At 41.5% G+C, this 21,354-nt stretch overlaps 2 protein-coding genes across 4 annotated transcripts in view; both read left to right on the top strand.

Annotated features, from left to right (window-relative positions):
• The window catches only part of SETDB2 (SET domain bifurcated 2), a 39,900-nt gene extending 32,318 nt beyond the window's left edge, over positions 1–7,582 (top strand). For both annotated transcript variants that reach the window (XM_005687460.3, XM_018056726.1), the window contains 3 exons: positions 697–1,022; positions 4,759–4,847; positions 5,402–7,582. In XM_005687460.3, the coding sequence (XP_005687517.2) occupies positions 697–1,022; positions 4,759–4,847; positions 5,402–5,519 (533 nt within the window). In that variant the 3' untranslated portion in view covers positions 5,520–7,582. The remainder of the gene's footprint in view (positions 1–696; positions 1,023–4,758; positions 4,848–5,401) is intronic.
• The window catches only part of PHF11 (PHD finger protein 11), a 33,123-nt gene continuing 21,352 nt past the window's right edge, over positions 9,584–21,354 (top strand). For both annotated transcript variants that reach the window (XM_018056742.1, XM_018056741.1), the window contains exons 1-2: positions 9,584–9,789; positions 16,044–16,165. In XM_018056742.1, coding sequence (XP_017912231.1) covers positions 9,696–9,789; positions 16,044–16,165 — 216 coding nt within the window. In that variant the 5' untranslated portion in view covers positions 9,584–9,695. The remainder of the gene's footprint in view (positions 9,790–16,043; positions 16,166–21,354) is intronic.

Here is a 21,354-nt window from a genome sequence, read left to right as displayed (position 1 = left end):
GCACAAATGACTTTTTAACAATAAATAATTTTACTTATTCCATTTGACATGCATCCATACTTTTGAATATTTTGGAAAATTACTTGCATTATTAGATAAGAAAAATAAGCAGTTCATCTTCTAAAGTATTGTTGTTTGTAAAAGTGTGATTACTGAATGATCATCTAGCAAAAACACATATACAAAACCCATAGCGGTAGTTATTGCTTCTGGGCCTTAGAGCGGGTAACTTAATCAGGGTCTCCCCAGCCTTTCATTGGTATCATAAAGGCCTAAAATGCTCCCTAAACCCTTTCTGTTCCAGCTGCTTAGAATATATTTAAATGCAGAGTACAAAGTTGAAGAGAAGTCAATTTGTAAGGAGTAGAGCTTAACTATAGTAACAGGAAACAACATGTATACAGATTCATAAAAAGCCATTGTTCGGTAGTAGAAAGAAGGTAGACTTCAGAATCAGATATTTCTGGGTTTCTTACCCCACTTCTCATTATTATTGCTAGTTAGTTAGTTGAGTGAATCCCTTAAGCCTTCAGAAGCTCAGAGTTTTCATTTGTAAAATTGAAGTACTGTGTACCTTAATACATTGTACGGATTAGCAATAATTAACACAACTTGCACTTAATTAGTATTGTTACTCTCAGCAGTATTGCTCAGCCATTTATATTCCCTGACAATTCCTTCTGAAATGTTTATTAGAGGACTCAAGCTCAAACCAAGTTGAAGATTGTGAAGACAAGCCTGTGATTGAATCTGATGTGATAGATATAACCAAGTGTAGAGAAGACACTCCACCAGGGGACACATGTCACCAAGCAGTCACACTGGATAACAAGAATGAGGTTCAAATACAAAAGCCCCAAGAGGAAAAATCTCCAGCATGTCAAAACCAGCAGGTCTTTTTTGGTAAAGAGTTACCAAATGAAATCAAGGATGCTTCATCTGATTCTCTAGAGAAGTTCAATAAAGGGAATGTGTTTTTATTGGATGCCACAAAAGAAGGAAATGTGGGCCGCTTCCTTAATGTGAGTATATGGGCTGAGATTCCTATATCTAAACATTTTTCCCCTAGGCTGCTTCACAAAATCATGAGGAAAATATGACTGATAGATTCCAGAGCCACACTACTTGGATTAGAATGCCAGGCCTCTACTTCACATGGGCTTGGACATCTTACTTGACCTCTCCATGCTGTATTTCCCACTTCGATAATATGGAGTAAATAACTGTCCAGAATGTTGTGAATGATCATCTAGCAAAAACACATATACAAAACCCATAGCGGTAGTTATTGCTGCTGGGCCATTTATATATAAATGTATTATATATAAAGTGCTTAAACTATCTAGCACACAGTAAACATTTGCTTAAAGGAACTATAAGAAATTATAAGAAAATCGTATATATTTATTGAAAGGCTTTTAAGATGCATTCCTTCAAAAAAACAACGGGGCACATAGAATAAGTTTTTCTTTTGTGTCTCATATGATAGAATGTCTTATTCAGAAATACCTCTATTAAAAAAATTTAGTTGGGAGCACTTATGTTTTACTACTCTCACTAAATTTTGAGTGATTTAGTGGCTTAGTACTAGAGAAGGCAATGGCAACCCACTCCAGTACTCTTGCCTGGAAAATCCCATGGACAGAGGAGCCTGGTAGGCTACAGTCCATGGGGTCGCTAAGAATCAGACACGACCGAGCGACTTCACTTTCACTTTTCACTTTCATGCATTGGAGAAGGAAATGGCATCCCACTCCAGTGTTCTTGCCTGGAGAATCCCAGGGACGGGGGAGCCTGGTGGGCTGCCGTCTATGGGGTCGCACAGAGTTGGACACGACTGAAGCGACTTAGCAGCAGCAGTGGCAGCAGTGGCTTAGTACAGAAAACCAGTACATTTATCAGAATATTGCATTTTACTATCTAACTCTTCTTATTCCTAAGCCATAGTCATTTGCTGTTTCTGTGTATGTTTGGGATATATGTAATGAGACTTATTTTCATTTATATAGAGGAATATTTATGATTTCTCTGATTTAAGGTTCATTGGGCTTCCCTGTTAGCTCATTTGGAAAAGAATCCACTTGCAGTGCAGGAAACCCCAGTTCTATTCCTGGGTCTAGAAGATCCGCTGGAGAAGGGATAGGCTACCCACTTTAGCATTCTTGGGCTTCCCTGTGGCTCAGCTGGTAAAGAATCTGCCTGCAATGCGGGAGACCTGGGTTGGAAAGATCCCCTGGAGAAGGGAAAGGCTACCCACTCTAGTATTCTGGCCTGGAGAAGTCCACGAACTGTATAGTCCATGGGATTGCAAAGAGTCATACATGACTGAGCGACTTTCACTTCACAAGGTTCATTGACACTTAAGACTCCTGGCATCTTCATGATGAGAGGGATACTTTGCATTGTTGGCCATAACTACTGTGTAGGGTGGAATTGGAGTTAGCTTTTCCCATCAGACTGCCAGTCTCGTCTCTCCTGCCTCCTACCATCATACATGCTTTTCAAAGAATGTACATAGTCCCAGAAATTTTCCAGGGGAAAAAAGAGAAATACCTTCACCACTAGTCCCAGTGTCTGTATAGACTGCCCTGTCTTTGGCCAGCCGGACCATGCAGAAACCACCTGCATTCCTCCTCCTCTCTGGGCTCCACTTTGTTCTGACTTATCCTACCCAGGAGAGTGACGAGGAATCGTGGAAGCAGGACAGGAACTTTATGATAACCTCCACACATCCTTTGGAAAAGTCCATTCAGGTTCACTGATTTCTGGATGTGGCCTTAATTTTTCTCTTTGCTCTGCATCAGAGCGCTTCTTCCTCTCTGTGGCGTTGTTAGTGGGATGGGCAGCTTTGACTTTTCCCTTAAAATAATGGGAAGCATGCATAGCCCAAGATTCTTTTATGTATTTCCTTTGCTAAACTCAAGACCTATTTATTTATTTATTTGTGGCTGTACTACTTGGCTCAAAGGATCTTAGTTCACTGACCAGGGATCAAACCTGTACCCTCTGCAGTGAAAGTAGAGTCCTAAGAGCTGAACCACCAGGGAATTCCCTCAACACCTCTTTAAAATATGACATTTGAATGGTTTGAAATTGCTGTTTAGTGATAATTTTAAATGTAATTCATGTGCCATCAGAAGAAAAAGTACTCTCAAGTCAGAAAATCTTTGAAACCAAAGAACTTTTTTTCCTTGCTAGAGAAATCTGTTTGGCCTTTTTCTTTTTCGCTCTCCTAGTTAGAAGGATACTTGGTTAACAAGAGACGCCTCTCTGAATACTGAAGTGGGTTGCCATTCCCTTCTCCATGGGATCTTGCTGACCCAGGGATGGAACCTGGGTCTCCTGTACTTTCACTACTTCTACACTATTGCCAAACTGCTGGAAGCTACTAAACATGCCAGGAGAGCCAGGAGATCAGTAAAGAATGATCCTTAGCAAAGAACTGTTGTGGCTTTCTTTCCAGTCAGTTACGTTGAATAGTGGCTACACTGGAATGATATGTTTGGTCTCACTAGCTGGATCTCCCGTTGTTTATAGGAAGAGAAAAACAAGGCCTTTCTGTCTTTTTAGATTTAATTTTCTACATAGATAATCCATTCTCATGATTTAAAAACTTAAATAAAATAAGACACCTTAGAAAATACATACAAACAGAATTGTTTCACAGCATCTGTGACCCTGCCAAGGAGGTACCCTGAGTAAAGCTCACCAGGCTCAAACTGAAAAAAATGTATGGATGATAGGAAGTTATTATTGAAATCTAACAGTGGTAAATGTGTCTGAGGAAAATTGCTGGGATTCGATCCCTGTATGAATCTGGTGATAGATGACTGTGCAGCAATAACAGCTCATGTGCAGCAAAATAGCACTGAAACGGTGGTGATAGGAGATAGTCATCACCATGTTAGAAGCCTTGGAAGAACAATAAATGATGCTTGTGTTCAGCAGAGAAATCAATTACTTACACAGATGCCCTTTCCAAAGGATCTGTTTGATGTAAAATTCAGGTCATAACATATTCTTCATATTAAACTTTTTGTTTTGTTTTAAAAATAATGTACTCTGCCCCTGTTCACCCTGCCCCCAATCCACCCTCTATAGTAAAATCATTTTTTATTACTTTTTGGTGTATTCTTACAGTGTTTCTTTATGAAAATACAAGTAAACATAAGGATGTGTTCCTATTCCTACCCCTTACCTAAAAGACAGCATATTACATTCAGTGTCCTACACCTTGTGTTTTAAGTTAACGATATACCCTGGAGATCTTTCTGTATGAGTACACCAAGCTCCTCATTTGTTTTTGTTTATAGGTGCATATGATTCCAGTGTGTGGCTATCCAGAAGTTTAAATAATCCTCTTTAGATAGACATTTGCATTGCTTCAAAACCTCTACTGTTGAAAACAATGTTCGGTAAATAATCTTACATGGATATATATGCAGATATATCTGTCGAATACACTCCCAGATACTGGATTGTTGAATCAAAAGATAAATGCATTTATAATAATGATAAATAGGAGTTTTTACTATTTTGCATTTCTACTGGCAAGATGTAAGAATGTCAAAACAGGGCTTTCTGAATGAATTCTTACCATCAACAAAATTGTAATGAGCTATGATATTTTGCATACTAGTCAGAAGAAAAAAGAAAAATAAGATGTGTTGGAAACAGAATGGTGTTCTAATGCTTCAAAGAACAATGTATCAGACTTTATGCTATATCTAACATGTGTTTGTCTATTTTTGTTAACAGCATAGTTGTTGCCCAAATCTTTTGGTACAGAATGTTTTTGTAGAAACACATGACAGAAGTTTTCCCTTGGTGGCGTTCTTCACCAACAGGTTTGAAAAATTTTTTAATATGATTAATTTTGAAGTTGTGACTTTAAAAATAACAGTACAAAAATAAAAGAAGATATATGCTATAGCCCTAACTCTCTGGTACCCTAGTATACTCAGTCATCCCAAACTGTTTAGAGGCGATAAAATTTTAAATAGTTGAAATTTTAATTCTTATTTCCTCTTAGAATTAATGTCCAAAAAGGCTAAGAATGACAGGTCTCAGCCAGTTCAGTTCAGAAAATAAATGATGCAGAATGCTACATCTTTAAGTCAGAACTACCCCTGATTACTTCCCCGGGCCTCAGTGCATTGCTGGGGCCCATTCTTTTTAAAAACACACTTCCTCCCTTGTGGATATTGACAAGTTTCTTCTTATTTGGGATTTTAGTAGATTTGAAATAAAACTCAAATAGAGCATTCCTAAGTAGTGGATGTTGGAGAGAGAAAACGATATTGTTGAGGAGGGTTAATGATGTTAACATGAAAATTGATTATAATCAAATTTGGTTCATTCAGGATAATTTATGATTATTTTTTAAATTTCTACTTTCTAGGTATGTGAAAGCAAGAACAGAACTAACATGGGATTATGGTTATGAAGCTGGAACTATGCCTGAGAAAGAAATCCTCTGCCAATGTGGGGTTAATAAGTGTAGAAAAAAAATATTATAAATCTGTAGTTAATACGTGCTCATGAAATCAGCTGATCAAGCTGAAACTAGGGCCATGCAAAAGAAATCCCTGTGGCCAGTGGAATTAATTTACATTACGATCTGTCAAGAGATCCCAGTTTACCCTTATTGGGAGTGTTTATTTGCATTACTTAGAAATGCTTGGAACAAAATAGGGACATTTTCATATGCATAGCCTATCTCTTTATTCTTACTGCTCTTCAACTGTACATGAGTAGAATGGATGTGTATATTTTATATGAAACACCACTGTATAATTTGTAACTTATTTGTAAATTATATATTCAGAAGAACTGATGTCACAGTTGATTTCAGCACTTCTTACTGCTTTTGTAATTATGATCTTTGACTTTCAAGGCCCCACAGGGCCACATTTCACCTCTTTACCTACAAAATTTATTTATGTTTAGTTCCTGGCAAATAATTTACCATTGTGAGCCATAAGATGGGCATCAGAGCCTGAAGAATATTAATATTATGCAAATTACTTCCAAGTATTTTAAGTTAATTGGATAAGCTCCATGAAATAGTGTCCCATCAGTCCACTTGAATGAGAAAGAAGAGAAACTCTCCTAGGGGAAAGTTTTGGCACATTTTTTGAAATGAAACTTCTTTTCCACAGATTCTTTTCACTCCTTCTATACAAACACAGGAAAAGCGAGAATAGAAACTTGGATGAGCTGAAATATTTTTGTTCTAGACAGAGTAGAACTGTAAGAAAAGGAAACTTATAAGAGAATAGTCAGACATGGCTTATTTATTGCCAGAAGAGATGGTGCTGGGTAAGAATTTCACTTAAAACAATTCTGTTGAAAGAGTCTGAAACAGACCGTTGGAGTTTCCTGGGCATGATGTGCAAATTATTTTCCTAGAGAAAAAGGGAAAGATTTACTCTGCTGTAGGTTTCCTGACCATGATCATCTAGTGAAAAGGGGGTGAGAGTCTCCAAGAGTTAAAACAAAGATGTACATTTGGCTGTCAGGAAATTCTCCTCGCCCCTGGAACCAGCATAGGAATACTAGCTCAAAAAGGAGGAATTGAAGTAGTTCTGGGTTTTTTAGGGTTTGTTTTTTTTCTCAGCTTCTGGGTTTAATTACCTTTGGTTACCTTTCAGACAATGGAGAAGGAAATGGCAACCCACTCCAGTATTCTTGCCTGGAGAATCCCAGGGACAGAGGAGCCTGGTGGGCTGCCATCTGTGGGGTCGCACAGAGTCAGACACGACTGATGTGACTTAGCAGCAGCAGCAGCACCTTTCAAACAAGAATCTAAATTTGTACTAGGTTTAATTTCTTTAAAATATTGAACTAAATAAAAATTTAACTTGAAGGTGGGTTAGAGAGTGGGAAACCAAAGAGCTAGGAAAGGGAGCAAGAAATTGTAACCAGACAGCCATAGACAAATGGGCAAAGCTGAGAAGTTCATTTATTCACCGTAAAGATGCAGGAATTTTAGGCAACGCACTGAAATAAAATGAAGACACTTGAAAAGTATGGGAAATCTGTACAGAGATCTGACATCTTGATCTCCTCCATCTGTACTGGTTCCCAGCTGTCATCTCCCGTCAGCATCCTAGAGATTCCCTTTGTCTTTCCGATGTCAGGTCTATTTCTAGTTAAATCCCCTTATTTCTCCTTTCATTGATTTACTGCCACATATAGGCATGGGGTCACAAAGAGCTGGACACAACTGAATGACTTTCACTTTATGGGTGAAGCACATCCTCCAGTACCTTTTGAAAGGGAAAAAATGAGACTATATGTTTCAATATGTTCTTTTGCCCTTACACTTGATTGCTGTTTTGGCAGGGCAGAGAGTTCTGAGTAGCTTTCATACCCAATTTTGAACATACATGCTACATTCCAGTGTTGCTGCTTTGAAATCTGAAAATGTTCTCACCTCTCGCCTTCAGAGTGACTGTTGGAAGTCAGAGGCCATTTTTTCTCTCTTATATTTGTGACCAGTCTTTCTCTCTCTAGAACGTTACAGCAATCTCTTTGACCCAGTGTTCTGTTCCCAGTAAAGGTCTATTATTACACCTGATACTAGGTGTTTGGTGGAGTCTTTAATCTGAAAACCTTGTTCTTTGGTTCAGAGAACTTTTCTTGACGTGTTTCTTTAATGATACCTTATCTGTTCTCACTTTCTAGGATTCCTGTTACCCAGACCGTAGACCTCCAGAATTGGTTCTCTGATTTTCTTACCTTTTCTGTTAATTTCCAGCTCTGTCTTATTGCTCTACTTTCTGGGAGATTTCCTCAACCTAATCTTCCAATTTGTCTATTGTGGTGGTTTTTTTGGTTTTGTTAGGTAGGTAGAACAGGGAAAAGGAGTCCAAAATGGCAGTGGCTACAAGACAAGGAAGGGAAAAGCCCGTGAAAATGAAACAAAAGAAGGTCCAAGGACCAGAGTGAGGACCTCAGGTAAAACAAACAACACTCCTGGCTGGCCCAATTTATATAGGACAGGCCCAGGGAGACAGAAACATATAAATACAGGAGCCAAAGCTAGCTTGCTGTCTCCCGCGCTCTGGGGCGCTCTTCTCGTGTCTAGATTGACGTGCCCTCATGCCTCGAAGATGGATTTTCCTGCTATCTTCTAAATAAAATAGAGCTGTAACACTGAGCTGTAACACTGATTTGTCTAAGAGTTATAACATGGTCCATTCGAGACCTGAGAGCTATAACACGGTCTATCCAAGACTTAAGAGCTGCGACACGCCGAGGGGGCTTTAATGTCCGTCACTCCAAATCTTTATTGTGATGAGACAAAGAATTGAGGAACATACGCTCACATGACAGTTTGTTAGTTTACTTGGGGGCAGGGTCTCATTTTTTTTATTTCTAGAGCTCTCTGAATATTTTGTTTTTCTTCAGTAGTAACTTACTGGTTCATGGTTGCAGTATCTTGTCGCTTGGAAAACACTTTATATAGTACATCACACACAGGCATTCATGCCTATATTTTCTTCCTGAGTATCTGTGACCTCCAAGATTTCTGTTTTCTTTGTATGTTTCCTTTGGTCTTTGTCTTTCAGGCTTTAGGCTTTCCTTAGTGATCTTGGCAGTCTGCTCCTCCCTAAGAGTGGAACACTGAAAAGCCGAGATTAGGATCTGAGAGTGGGGGAAGGGGCCCTTCACCTGCTTCACTTGGCCCAGCTGAGCTATTCAAGCTCTTATTCAGTGTCTTTAGGACTTTTTGGCCTGGCAATGAGTCAGTCTTACTGCTTGAAGGCGAAACACTGCTGGCAGAGCCTGCCCTTTTTCCTCTCCTTTTGCTGCTCCGCACATCTGCTGCTGTAATTCATGTGTGTTGGTCAAGACTAAGTTATCCTTTTTAACAGTTTCTCTTTTCTGTCCCCAATTTGCCTCCTTTCCTCTCTTTAAAACCTGGCTCAAAAAGCAAGACTTCGAGAAGTTTTTCCTTTGATTGCCTCAGCAAACCACCAGCTATTACATGTTTCTTTTTTACAGAGCAACTTATTTTGTAACTGCGATTTAATTACCCGCGTCTGTGTTTTGTGTGTTTGTTCCATGCGCCAGAAACCTCATCTTGTATGGTGCTGTGTACGCTACCGGTGCTAAATAAAGGATTACCACTGGAAGCTGGCATTGCACTCAGTTAATTCTGCCTCCGCTTATGATAGACCTGTTCAGCCCAAACTTGGGGGGTGTGCGAGTGAAATAATGGCTGACCACTGGAAACTGGCATTGCACTCGGTTAATACTTGGGTGGGTGGGTGTGTGTGGAGTGTTATTTTGATTGTGCCGCATGGCATGTGGGATTTTAGTTCCCCAACCAGGGATTGAATCCGGGCCCCCTGCAGTGGAAGTGTGGAGTCTCAATCACTGGACCGCCAGGGAAGCCCCACGTGATAATGGCTTTTTAAAAATAACGGGTAATCCCTCAGGAAGACCCATCACTTCTCCAGCTGAGTCCAGGGACTTCGGCCACCTTCCCTCCGACCATCGGATAAGTGGGCGCAGAGTGGGGAGCGCCTGGCGTGATTTGTTTTTTCTTTTTAAAGCAGTTCGAATTCAGACTCGGAGGTAGAGAAGCTGTCTGCAAAGCCTCGGTGCGCTTCCCCGGCAGGGGAAATCCATCAGCTTGATTTCGCCAAAGCGGACTTCCGGCGGCGGGGAAGCAGCGCGCAGACATGGATCTGGCGGGGCCTTCCGCGCCCGAGTCGACCCGCGGCGCCAGCTGGTCCGAGGCCCACGCCGCGCGGGACACAGTCCCGCTCCCGACCGGTGAGTACCGCGCGGGGGGCGGTCGGGTGGGGCTCGGTGGTGGCCCAGGGCCGCTCTGCGGTCGCCGCCTTATGGGAGTCGCCGGCCGCGTCTACAAGACCGCGGTGAAGTCTTTGCCCCGCGGCCCCCGGGCGTCCACCGCCAGCGGCCCCGAGCCCAGACCACTACCCGGGGCCCCTCGGAGGGGCGATCGTTTGCCTCCGTTTACCGTGTGCCTTGCCTCTCCCCACTGCAGATGGGAAAGCCCGTTGCTGCGGTCCTACATCGCTAGGAATGCAGCCAGCTGGGGAAAGCGAAAGAAAAGCCTGTGGGTTTCCTTTCCCAGCGCGGCTCCGCCCGCTTCTCAAACAATGCGGCCGGAGAAGTGCCCCGGGGAGAGGGGAGCTAGGCTGGAGGTGGACCCCTTTTGAAGAGAACTGGTCAGTTGGGTCTCAGGATCAGTTGTTTAGTCGCTAAATCGCGTCCGACTCTTTGTGACCCCATGGACTGTAGCCCGCCAGGCTCCTCTGTCTAAGGGATTCCCTAGGCAGGAATACTGGAGTGGGTAGCCATGCCCTCCTCCAGGGGATCTTGGCAGGCGGATTTTTTTTTTTTTTTTTTTAACCGCTGAGCCACCGGAGAAGCCCGGCGGGGAGGAGGGGTCGGGGCGGGCTGGCTAGGTTTAAGAAGCAGTTTGGAAACTTTCCGCAGAGAATGCGATATTTTGGAACCATGCCCTCCTTTCCATTTAGTAGTTCAAGTCTGTGGCCCTGTCTTTAAGTGAGACAGCAGCCTCTTGAGGGGGCACCTTTCTTGCAGTTCAACAGGTGTGGATCTTCTAACCCGTGTAGACCTTCTTCCCAGTGCATGCTCAGGACCAGGTGCCAGGAATACAGAGATGAACTAGGCAGACCCTGCCCTAGAGAATCTAATAGGCAACTCGGGTGTGAGCTGCTGAGAACCACAGAGGCACAAATGAGGGGCTCCTTCAGCTCAGCCTGGTGTTCAGGGGACACCCTGTCTTCGTTTTAAAAGGCAAGAGTCAGTCACCCAGGGGTAGAAAGGGCGAAAGGGCAGTCCAGAGATGAAGACTCGAATAAAGGCGCCAGCCACAAAACATCAAATGTGACAGCCACAAGTGAAGCAACATGTTGACTTTCATTTTAGCCGGCGAGCATTTAGCTAGTGGGCTTCCCTGGTGGCTCACATGGTAAAGACTCTTTCAGCAATGCAGGAGACCTGGGTTTGATCCCTGGTCGGGAAGATCCCCTGGAGAAGGGAATGGCTACCCACCCCATTATTCTTGCCTGGAGAATCCCATAGACAGAGGAGCTTGGTGGGCTGCATACAGTCCATGAGGTTGCAAAGAGTTGGACTCAGCTGAGTGACTTAACACTAGCACTACTGATCATACAGAATGCAAGATGAGTTACTGGAGATGAGGTTGTTTCCCGACCTTTTCCCCAAACTCCAGACTCCTATCACCAATTTAATCAATGCTTGGAGCGATCTCAAACTCCTTTTTGCCTGCACACACCCACATTCTCCAGACCTGCTCAACCAACTACTAGCAGCCTTCCCATTCCGTTCACCCAGGTGCTCAGGCCAAGACCCTAGTTCCACACTCGGTGCCGCTCTTTCCTCCTTGCCTCCCACCTCACGTGTTAGTCAGACCAGTCAGTTCTGTCTCCAAAATATATCTCGAGCCTGACCTCTTCTTGCCGCTTCTATCACTACCATCCAAGCCACTATCATCTCAGACCTAGACTGTGGGTTTCCTGTCTTCCGCTGTAGCCTCTTATACAGACAGGACTGCACAGAAGCCAAAAGGACCTTATAAAACAAAAAGCAAATGTGATTCTCCTGCTCAAAGCCCTGCAGTAGTCTCATTGCTTTCCGAATAATCTTACTGTGGCTACTGTGTACCCTGTGTCCTGATCTGATCCAATCCCTACCCATCTTGATGACTGCCACCCCTCACTGCCTTGCGAGTCCTCTAAACCCCCACCATATTCAAATCTCTGCTCAGCGGTAACCTCCACAGATAGCCTTGCCTGCCCACCCTGTTTAGAAGAGCCGTCCCCCGACCCTCATCAGTCTCACCCTCCTTCCCTTGCTCGTTTTTTCTTCATAGCACTTACTACTACCTGAAAATAATGTGTTTGAGGGTCTATCTCTACTACTAGGATGTAAGTTTCATGAGTGTTGAAATTCACATCTTATTCCCTGCTTTACTTGTAGTGCCTAAAAGGATGCTTAATAGGTGCTCATCACGTATTAAAGAAACCAGTGAGTCTGCATGTAAAGAGCTTGGCTTCTATTCTCCAGGTGATAGAGAAGAGTTTTTAGCAGGAGAGAAACACGGACAGTGGACATTTTAGATAGCCCACTCTGGCAGCAGTGTGACGAAGGAAGTGGAGGCGTGACAAGGGAAAGCAGGAGGAGGGACATGAGCTTATCAGAATAGACCAGATAAAAGACAGTGAGGGCAAGGCTTTCCCACACTGCTGCCAGAGCTCACTCTCAGGTGCACGTGTGCCTACACACAGAGATCAGGTCATGGCAGTGCCAGTGTTAATCAGGGCCTGTTGGCTACAAATAGTGCAAAATCAACCTGATACCATTTAAGCAACGGGGATGCTTGTTACTGGAAAGCAGGGAGACCAGACTCATCCCAGGAGCATGGATGCTGTTGTATTTTCCAGAAAGAGCCAGGAACCAGGGCCTGAAAAGTCTTCATACACTTTGACAGCACTCAGCATATCTGCTTTGTTCTTCTCTTTCTTTGGTCCAGTTTTCCTGCTAATGGGATAGAAGATGGCCACACTCACAGCTTCTCAGGTTTTTACATCTCCTTCAAGAAGCCAGCCCAGTCTGAACTAAAATCTTCTATTCTGAATTCTGTATATCTGGGACGGGCAGGTAGGTCCTCTAGGACTGTCAGCTGTGCATAGGGAAAGAGTCACTTAGTACAAACATGTCTGCTGGGGGTCATTCCTGTGTGTGATGGTGAGCCTGGATAAATCAGGAGATAGTACAGCTCTTATAAATCAGGAAATAGTGAATAATCCAGTAGAAAAATGGGCTAAGGATGTCAGTGCCAGAGGAGAAATGCAGATGCCACCTTGTGATATCCTATATTCACAATTAGAGATGATGATTCATTTCTCTCTGCACTTTGTATTCTTTTTTGACTCAGTCATCTAACTTTCTGTCCCGGCTATACCTTTATAGTATGTTTTAAAATCAGACAGACTCTCTCTCATTTTTCCCTAAGTTTTGTTCACTGCCCATAATCATTTATACTTCCAAATAATATATTTTTCAACCTCTTTAAAATAACCTTCTTGAGATTTAACTTGAAATGGCATTAAATCTAAAACTTACGCCAACAAAGGAAAACACAACCTAAAAATGCAAGTTTTGTTTCCTGTGGGGACCTTACTCAGGACTGTAGCCTGGGAGCCAGACTCTGAGGAACTGCTTTGAAGAGGTGAGGGAGGAGCCAGGATATAAAGTTTTTGCTGAAAACAAACATGTGGTTGAACATTAGAAGACTACTGCTAAGTTACTGATTTTAGAGCTTTTCCAAGTATGGGAAGATGCAAGAATCTGGGCTCATGGAAATTATTCCTTAGAAGTGCATCCTAAGTATTTAGAGCAAGTATTCCGTTTTCACCATCCTGAACCCCCCGAGGGCACACCGTTTTTAGGGGGTGGGGATTGCTGCAGTGGCTGGTGGCTTGATGGATTTTTAGGGGCTGGGGATTGCTGCCGTGGCTGATGGCTTGATGGCAGGCAGCATGTTTTCGTTTGCCCTTATTTGAGCTAGAACAGACAGCATTATGACATCCAGCCTTCTGTCCAGGTGCACCGTATTTCCCTCCTTGTACTGAAATGGAGCTTAAAACAACTCTTTCATCGTGTTATTCCCCTCCTCAAAAATCCTTCCTGGCAGCCTTTCACCGTCTGTTCCTCAAATTCCTTTCCCGCTTCCTTTGCATGAACTCTCCTCTTCCGTCCCGCTGATGAGCTGTCTCCCAGTCTCACCTCTTGGCCTCTCCCCCCATCTGTGCTTCTGTCTGCAACGTCCCCCCCACCTTGACTCCCCTTTCCATCTCCAGGTTGTACCGGCTCCTTGACAGCACCCCATCCCACCGGGAGCGCTTCCTCCTCTGACCATAGCATGTATTTTATTTCCTACTCAGCAGCTACATTACTCTGTGCCATGTATTCTGTTATTTTACTTTCGTAGTTGCTACTTCATCTCCTTGTTTACCTTGTCAGCTTCTTGCAGGCAACAGTTCTGTCTCATGTTTCTTTTATAGCCTCTGCTGTACCTTCTTCCATCTGTACCATATCTTCCATTTGGTAGCCACCGTCTGCCTATGCCTCTGGAGCATTGAAAATATGGATTGTCCAGTTGAGACGTGCAGTAACCACGAAACACACTGGACTTCAAAACTCAGTACAAAGGATGAATTAATTGTTTTATTGATTAAATGTTGAAAGGGTAGTATTTTGGATATATTTGATGGAATAAAGCCTATTAAAATTAATTTCACCAACTTCCTTTTGAGGGGGACCCGCCATGCAGCATGTGGAATCTTAGATCCCCAACGGGATCAAACCTGTGCCCCCTGCGTGGAGAGCAGAGTGTTAGCCACTGGACCACCAGGGAAGTCCCTCCTTTGCTTTTTTAAATGAGGCTTCTAGAAATTCTTCATCTACACCTGTGGCCCACGTGGCGTTTCTACGGATAGCGCTGGTGTAGAGCCCTCAACACAGTGACTCTTGTACAAAGAGGCGCTCCCGACTCGGTGGTAGTTTGAGAGGAATGAAAAGCAGCAGTTCGCCGGTTCCATTTCATCTGAGGCGTTTCCTCTCAGTCTCCCCCATTCCTGTTTTCTTGGTTGATAGGAGCAGGAGGACCACTCGTTTGTAGCCCCACTAAGCAGGACTCCAATCCAGGAAACAAATGATAATTAAAGAAGAAACTCATCTGAACGTGAAACAAATGCTAGCTCCAAAGTGAGGTCTTTGGACAGTGTGAGACGTAAAAGTCTAATTTAAGAGAGGTGCTGAGAGATCTTACGCTTTGGAGTAACCAAAAAGACTTTTAAGAAGCGCTTAAGCAGTTTAACCTCATCTAAATTAAACCCTTTCACCGTTAAATGAAGTTTTGTTTCAGAACTAAAATTTGAAGGTAAAATTGAAAGTGCTTTTCTGCTATGGAAAACCAGATGAATAAAGAGGATGAGCATTGGAAAGGGCAAAGAAATATTACATGGATGCTTGTGGCCAAACTAACAGCAAACTAATAGATTAGCGAGTAAAGGTTGTCTCCCCCGGGTGCATCCAAGTGGGATGTTGGGAACAGCTGGCTTTTTTCTCCATCTCTGACTCTTCCCTGTTCTTCCTAGCTCTCCTTCTCTGTCTCTTTCCTTTCTTCATTCTTCTCTTTGAAAAAAAAAACAAAAACTGCTTCCTATCATGTATCTTTCTCTCCTAATTTATTATACTAGATTACATCACATTAAAGTACATTGTTCATTTACCTCTAATTCACCCCAAATTTATTTTTGAATATAGTATAAGGATCTAAATTCTTTTTTATAGGTAGTTAATCAGAGCATTATTTCTTGAATACAATTGATTTATAATGTCAGTGATTATAATTGAGAGCTTCCTGTGGGCAGGGAAGTGATGTGAGAACTTTGTATTTAAATTCCTACTTCTGTTTGTTAGGCAGAGGGTTTCCTCCTGTGTGTGCTCAGGCTTTTCAGTCGTGTCTGACTCTGTGACCCTGTGGACTCTTAGCTCACCCGGCTCCTCTGTCTATGGGATTCTCCTGACAGGAAGACTGGAGTGGGTTGTCATTCCCTCCTCCGTGGGAGTCTCTCTGATCCAGGGGTCAGACCGTGTCTCTTATGTCTCCAGCATTGGCAGGCGGGTTCTTTACCACTATCACCATCTGGGAACCCCATTGTTCCTCATGTTTCAATCTTTTATTTATTTATTTTTGTTTTGTTTTAGAAAGTCCCTGGACATTTTAAATAAAACATTTTCTTTTTTATTAATCCATTAAAAAATGCAAAAGTAAAATTTTAAAAATTGCAAAGGTGCTTTTCTACTTGGGTCCCAAATTTTTTCTCCCTGGGAGCTGAGAGACTCTTCTAAAAACAAGTGCCCGGCCCTCTCCTTTAAGATGGGTGGAGGAGTTACAGACCAAGAAATTCCACTTTCCATTTCTCACGAGGGATGTTACTTTGTAGGTGTCTTCCAGGTTGCAGAAAGGTTGCAAAAAAGGATATGCGCGCTCTGCCCCAAAGACCTCGAGTGTAGTGTCCTGTACTTTGCACAGTCAGAGAATATAGCTGCTCATGAAAACTGTTTGGTAAGTTTGAACACACATGAGTCCTTTCAGGGAAGGACATCCCGAAATAGACAAATGTACTTTGAATACAACAAAGAACAGCACATTGGCTGCCCATGATTTGGGCTTTGAAGTGGGGATTTGGGGAGCATATTTTTCTCTTTTTAAAGTGTCAGATAATAACACTTTTTGATTACTTTTGGTTTTATTTATAACTGATCAAACGTAAGGAATTCTGGTGAAGAAGCCTCTTTAAAGATATTTTAATTAAATATTTCAAATATAACAGATACCCATAGACATTTATAAAATGTCTACCCCAGATTTATAAAATGGTATTATATGATACTCACTTCAGCTTTTTTTTTTTTTTTTAAAGGAAAAACAACGTAGATAGTTAAGGACTCTCCCTTCTCTGTCCCATTCGCGGCATTCCTTCACCAACACAAATTTGGTACTTATTATTATCTTGGCTTTTTAATTTTATGCTTCCACCACATATTTAAGTATTTCTAAACAATAATATGATATAGTTTTACATGTTCTTGGACTTTACAGAATTTCTATCAAATTCTGTGGATTATTGAGACTTATCCATGTTGATAGGCGCTCTAATCTTTAATTTTAAATGTTACAGTATTCCATTTTATGACTATAATTACTATCTTTTAAAATGATTTTGTTTTTCTTTCTTTAGTGTTTGCTTATCTTTTGACTGTGCTGGTCTTTGTTGCTGCGCCTGGGCTTTCTCCAGTTGCAGCAGGCAGGGGCTACTCTAGTCGGCGGTGCGTGGGCTGCTCACTGCTGGGGCTCCTCTTGTTGCAGAGCAGAGGCTCCAGAGGGCGCAGGCTCAGCAGTTGTGGTGCACAGGCTTAGTTGCAAGACATGTGGGATCTTCCTGGATCAGGGATTGAGCCCGCGTCCCCTGCATTGGGAGGCACATTCTTAGTCACTGGACCCCCAGGGAAGTCTCCATAATCACTATTAAAGTGAATGATCATTTGGGGTTTTCCAGTTTTTTGTGTGACTGACCAGCTGCCATGAATATCCTTAGATAGGTCTCCTAATTCATGGGAGCTTTCCTCTGATCTGGGGGGCACTTAGCAAAAAGCAGAACCTATGGGCTAAGGAAGAGTACATTCTGCACCTCACGAAATGTGCCAAACTGCTCTCCAAAGGGATTGCGCCAAGTTTGACTTCCACTGTTCTTACTTCTTTGTCAACACTTAATTCTGTGTGATTTATTTATTTATTCATTTTGGTCTGGTAAAAGTGTGTGTAATTATGTAGAAAATTGCCAAACTGTCCTCCACGGTGGCTGTACCATTTTACATTCCCACCCGAAATGAGTGAGAGTTCATGTTGTTTGTATTTTAATCAGTAATGGCCTGATGACGTGAGATTTTGAACATTTTTTCATATATTTATTTACCATCTGTATATCTTCTTTGGTGTTGTCTGTCCAGATCTTTTGTCCAGTTTTTAATTAGCTTGTTATTGTTGTTAAGTTTTAAGAGCTCTTTATATCTTGGATAGAAGTCCTTTGACAGATATATTTTATGTATTTGCCCCCAACCTGTAGCTCTTCTTTTCTCTCTTCACAGTTCCTCCTTGGGTCTGTGTTTTGGTGTGTGTCGTGATCCTATGAAATTTAATGTTTTCCTTTCAGATGGGTGTGCGATAGTCTCTTGTTTGTATTTGCAGTTCCTGGATGACTTTGTGGGCTTGCACCTCCTTCTTCTGTGTGGTTCTGTTTTGCTTTCTTTATGCAGTTCCGTTTGTTGATTCTATGACATGTTCAGAGACTACATTTTATTTTTGAGATCTTAATTTCACTTATATATGTTTATTTACATAAAAATACATTCAATGCTTTATCATATATTTGGCTTTTGATTTTATTTATGGTGCTTCCTGTTGCATGGAAGCTTGTAATGTAATTAACATTCATCATTTTCCTTTATAATTTGTAGGATTTTCACCCTAAGAATTTCTTTTCCATATTAAGTTTCTGTTTCCCAAAAAGTTCAAAAATTGTGTTGTTCTCATTTAGCTTTTTTTTTAATTATGCTAATCAGTTTTTTGTTGATAATAAGAATGCCTTTGGATTTAGAAACAGCTCATTTAGGACTGAGGTAAATTAGAAAGCTATGGGCTTCCCAGGTGGCTCATTGGTAAAGAATCCACCTGACAATGCAGGAGATGTGGGTTTGATCCCTAGTTGAGAAGATCCGCTGGAAAAGGAAATGGCAACCCTCTCTAGTATTCTTGCCTGGGAAACCCCATGGACTGAGGAGCCTGTTGGGCTACAGTCTGTGGGTCACAAACGAGTTGGATACAACTTAGCTACTAAACAACAACATATTAGAAAGCTAAAGGAAAGATCGAAATAATTAAGGGAAGTGATATTTTTGATGCAACTGAATTTATCTGGATCACCATATAAAGCAGGGATCTACTTTTGACAACTTATGGTGAACAATGTCGAATTCGTGGCATCTGAAGATGATTTAGCTTTGGGACCAGGAGCCAGGCTTGATCACTCAAGAACTTTTGTGTAGCAGAGTTTTATTAAAGTGAAAAAGGGACAGAGAAAGCTTCTGACACAGACATCAGAAGAGGGGTGGAGAGTACCCCGCTCACTGGTCTTTGCAAGGGCACTATATACCTTATTACAATAAAGGGTCTTACCAGATGCATTTTCACAACATACATCTTAAGATAACAAGATTAGTCAGAAGGTTCTTGTTAAGGAGAAACATGTCTTTGAGCAAGATTCATTGTTACATTGACTAAGACAAAGCAGTGTAGGAAAAAACATTTGTCCTTTCCTCCTCTTTGGGAACTCCAGACCCCACTCTCCTCCTTGAGTACCCCAGACATCTCATCAACCTGCCTAGGAATTGACTCTCACCTCTTTTTGTTTTTTCCATGTGATTAACTACTTCTCCCAGCTCTATCTTGCCTGCAGTGTGGGAGACCCAGGTTTGATCCCTGGGTTGGAAAGGTCCCCTGGAGAAGGAAATGGCTACCCACTCCAGTATTCTTCCCTGGAGAATCCCATGGACAGAGGAGCCTGGTGGGCTACAGTCCATGTGATTGTAAAGAGTCAGACACAACTGAGCAACTAACACTTTCACTTTCCTGCACTGTTATTAAAAAAAACAAACTATCCTTTCCTTACTGATTTGTAGTGATAATAATGGTAACTATTGTTATTATGATTTGGTGTCCAGTGTGTGTGAGGTAATACTCTGGGTGGGAGCTTACCTGTGTTTAACTATTCATCCTCACAACTACCCTAAGACGGAGGTTTTGTAATTATGCCCAAACTAAAGGTGGAACAACTGAGGCATGGAGAAATTAAGTGACTTGCCCAAGGTCACAGGGCTGTAAGTGACTGAGCCAGGACTCTCACCTAGATGTCTCGTTCTTGAACCTTCATCCTTACCTGTTGCTCTTAACAGGATTGTCGTATAGGCACAGATATCTTTCTGGCTGTCCATTGTGTTCCATTAGTCACTTACGTATCCCTGAGCTGGTACAATGCTCTTAATTACTATGATTTTACAATAAGCCTTAGCTTTTTTTTTTTTTTTTTTTGCACTTTGAATTTGAGATCGGCTTATCAGGTTTCACAGAAATTTCTATTGGAATTTTAACTGGAATTCTATGGAATTTATAGATAAATTTGGGAAAAAATAGATACCCTCACAAAATGTCTTTCCATTAACAGGGAAGACATATTAGCCAGGTCTTTTATGAATTTCAAAAATGTCCAAAAATTTTTGTCAGATCTTTGGGTTAGGTCTATTCCTGTGTTGGTTTTTGTTTTGTTTTTGTTAATACGTTTTTAAAATGGACTATTATTGGTATACAGGCTTCCCAGGTGGCTCAGAGGTAAAGAATCCACGTGCCAAGACAGGAGATGCAGGTTCAATCTGAGGGTCAGAAAGATCTTCTGGAGAGGAAATGACAGCCGGCTCTAGTATATTCTTGCTTGGAGAATCCCATGAACAGAGGAGGCTGTAGTCCACAGGATGGCAAAAGAGTCAGATATGACTTAGCAACTAGACAACAGCATAATTGATATACACAAACACTATTGATTTTTTTTTAACTCATCCAAAAATCTTGCCAAACTCTTGCATCTAAAAATCAGTTACTTGGATATTTTATTTGGACAGTCCTCATCTATAAATGAAAACTTTTTTTCCTATAAACTTTGGGGCCTCTTAATTTCTTTTTCTTATTTAACCACATTTTTCTAGAACACTGTGTTATACTGGTGATTAGAAGCATTTTAGTGAGCCTTGATTGTTCTTATATTACTGGGATGCTTCTAGGTTTTATCATTAAATTTGTATTTACTTTAAGTTTTTAATACTTTCAATTTATTAAAATTAGATAGCTCCGTTTTATTCCTAGTTTTCTACAAGTTAAAGTATTGAATATTATGAAGTGCTTTTTTCTGCATCTATTGTAATGTTCTTCTGGGCTCTTTCCCTCTCTTTCTCTGGCCATGCACAATGCTAAATGCTTTCTTTTTTTATATATACACTTTGGCTTTCTTAAATCTCAAACTTAGAGAAAAGTTGCACATACAGTACAAAGAATCTTTTTTGTTGGAACTGATCAAAGAAATATTCACATATTGAGATAAAGGAAAGTCATTCTGGCTTATACATGAGTTAACTTGAATTTTATGCTAACTAAAATAGTCTTTCTGTGGCCTATCAAATATACATTGTACATCTGGTTTATTTGTTAGAGATAAGGGCACATTGACCAGAAGTAAAGAATGTCCATGTTAAAAATAAAGATTAAATGTCTTTCTTCCTGGCATGCCAACGCTGGTCCTTCTTTGATGATAAACCTCCCTTCCCAGGTACCAAGGTCATACTGACTCACTGCGTACGTGCTGGTCTGTTCTTTTTCTTCTTCCTTTTTTAAAAATAATTTTGAAGAAATGTAACGCTGACTTGTTTAACGTTCTTTGTTCTGACAAGGTATAAAACTGTACTAGAAACTGCTTCTGCAGAGCAGTTTCTTAGCGTAATCTGGGAAATGGACTTCCGGGCTAGGCCTTCATTTGGCTCAAATCCATTCTTATTATAGATGGTTTACTGATTATTTTCATTGACAGAACCATTGGAAATTGAGACACGATGTCTTTCCTGAACACTTAGTGCACCTTTTCTACAAACAAG

Source organism: Capra hircus, chromosome 12, assembly GCF_001704415.2.
Source record: "Capra hircus breed San Clemente chromosome 12, ASM170441v1, whole genome shotgun sequence".
Classification (NCBI taxonomy): domain Eukaryota; kingdom Metazoa; phylum Chordata; class Mammalia; order Artiodactyla; family Bovidae; genus Capra; species Capra hircus.
Note: the sequence above shows the minus strand (reverse complement) of the source record. Positions and strands in the feature narration are given on the sequence as shown.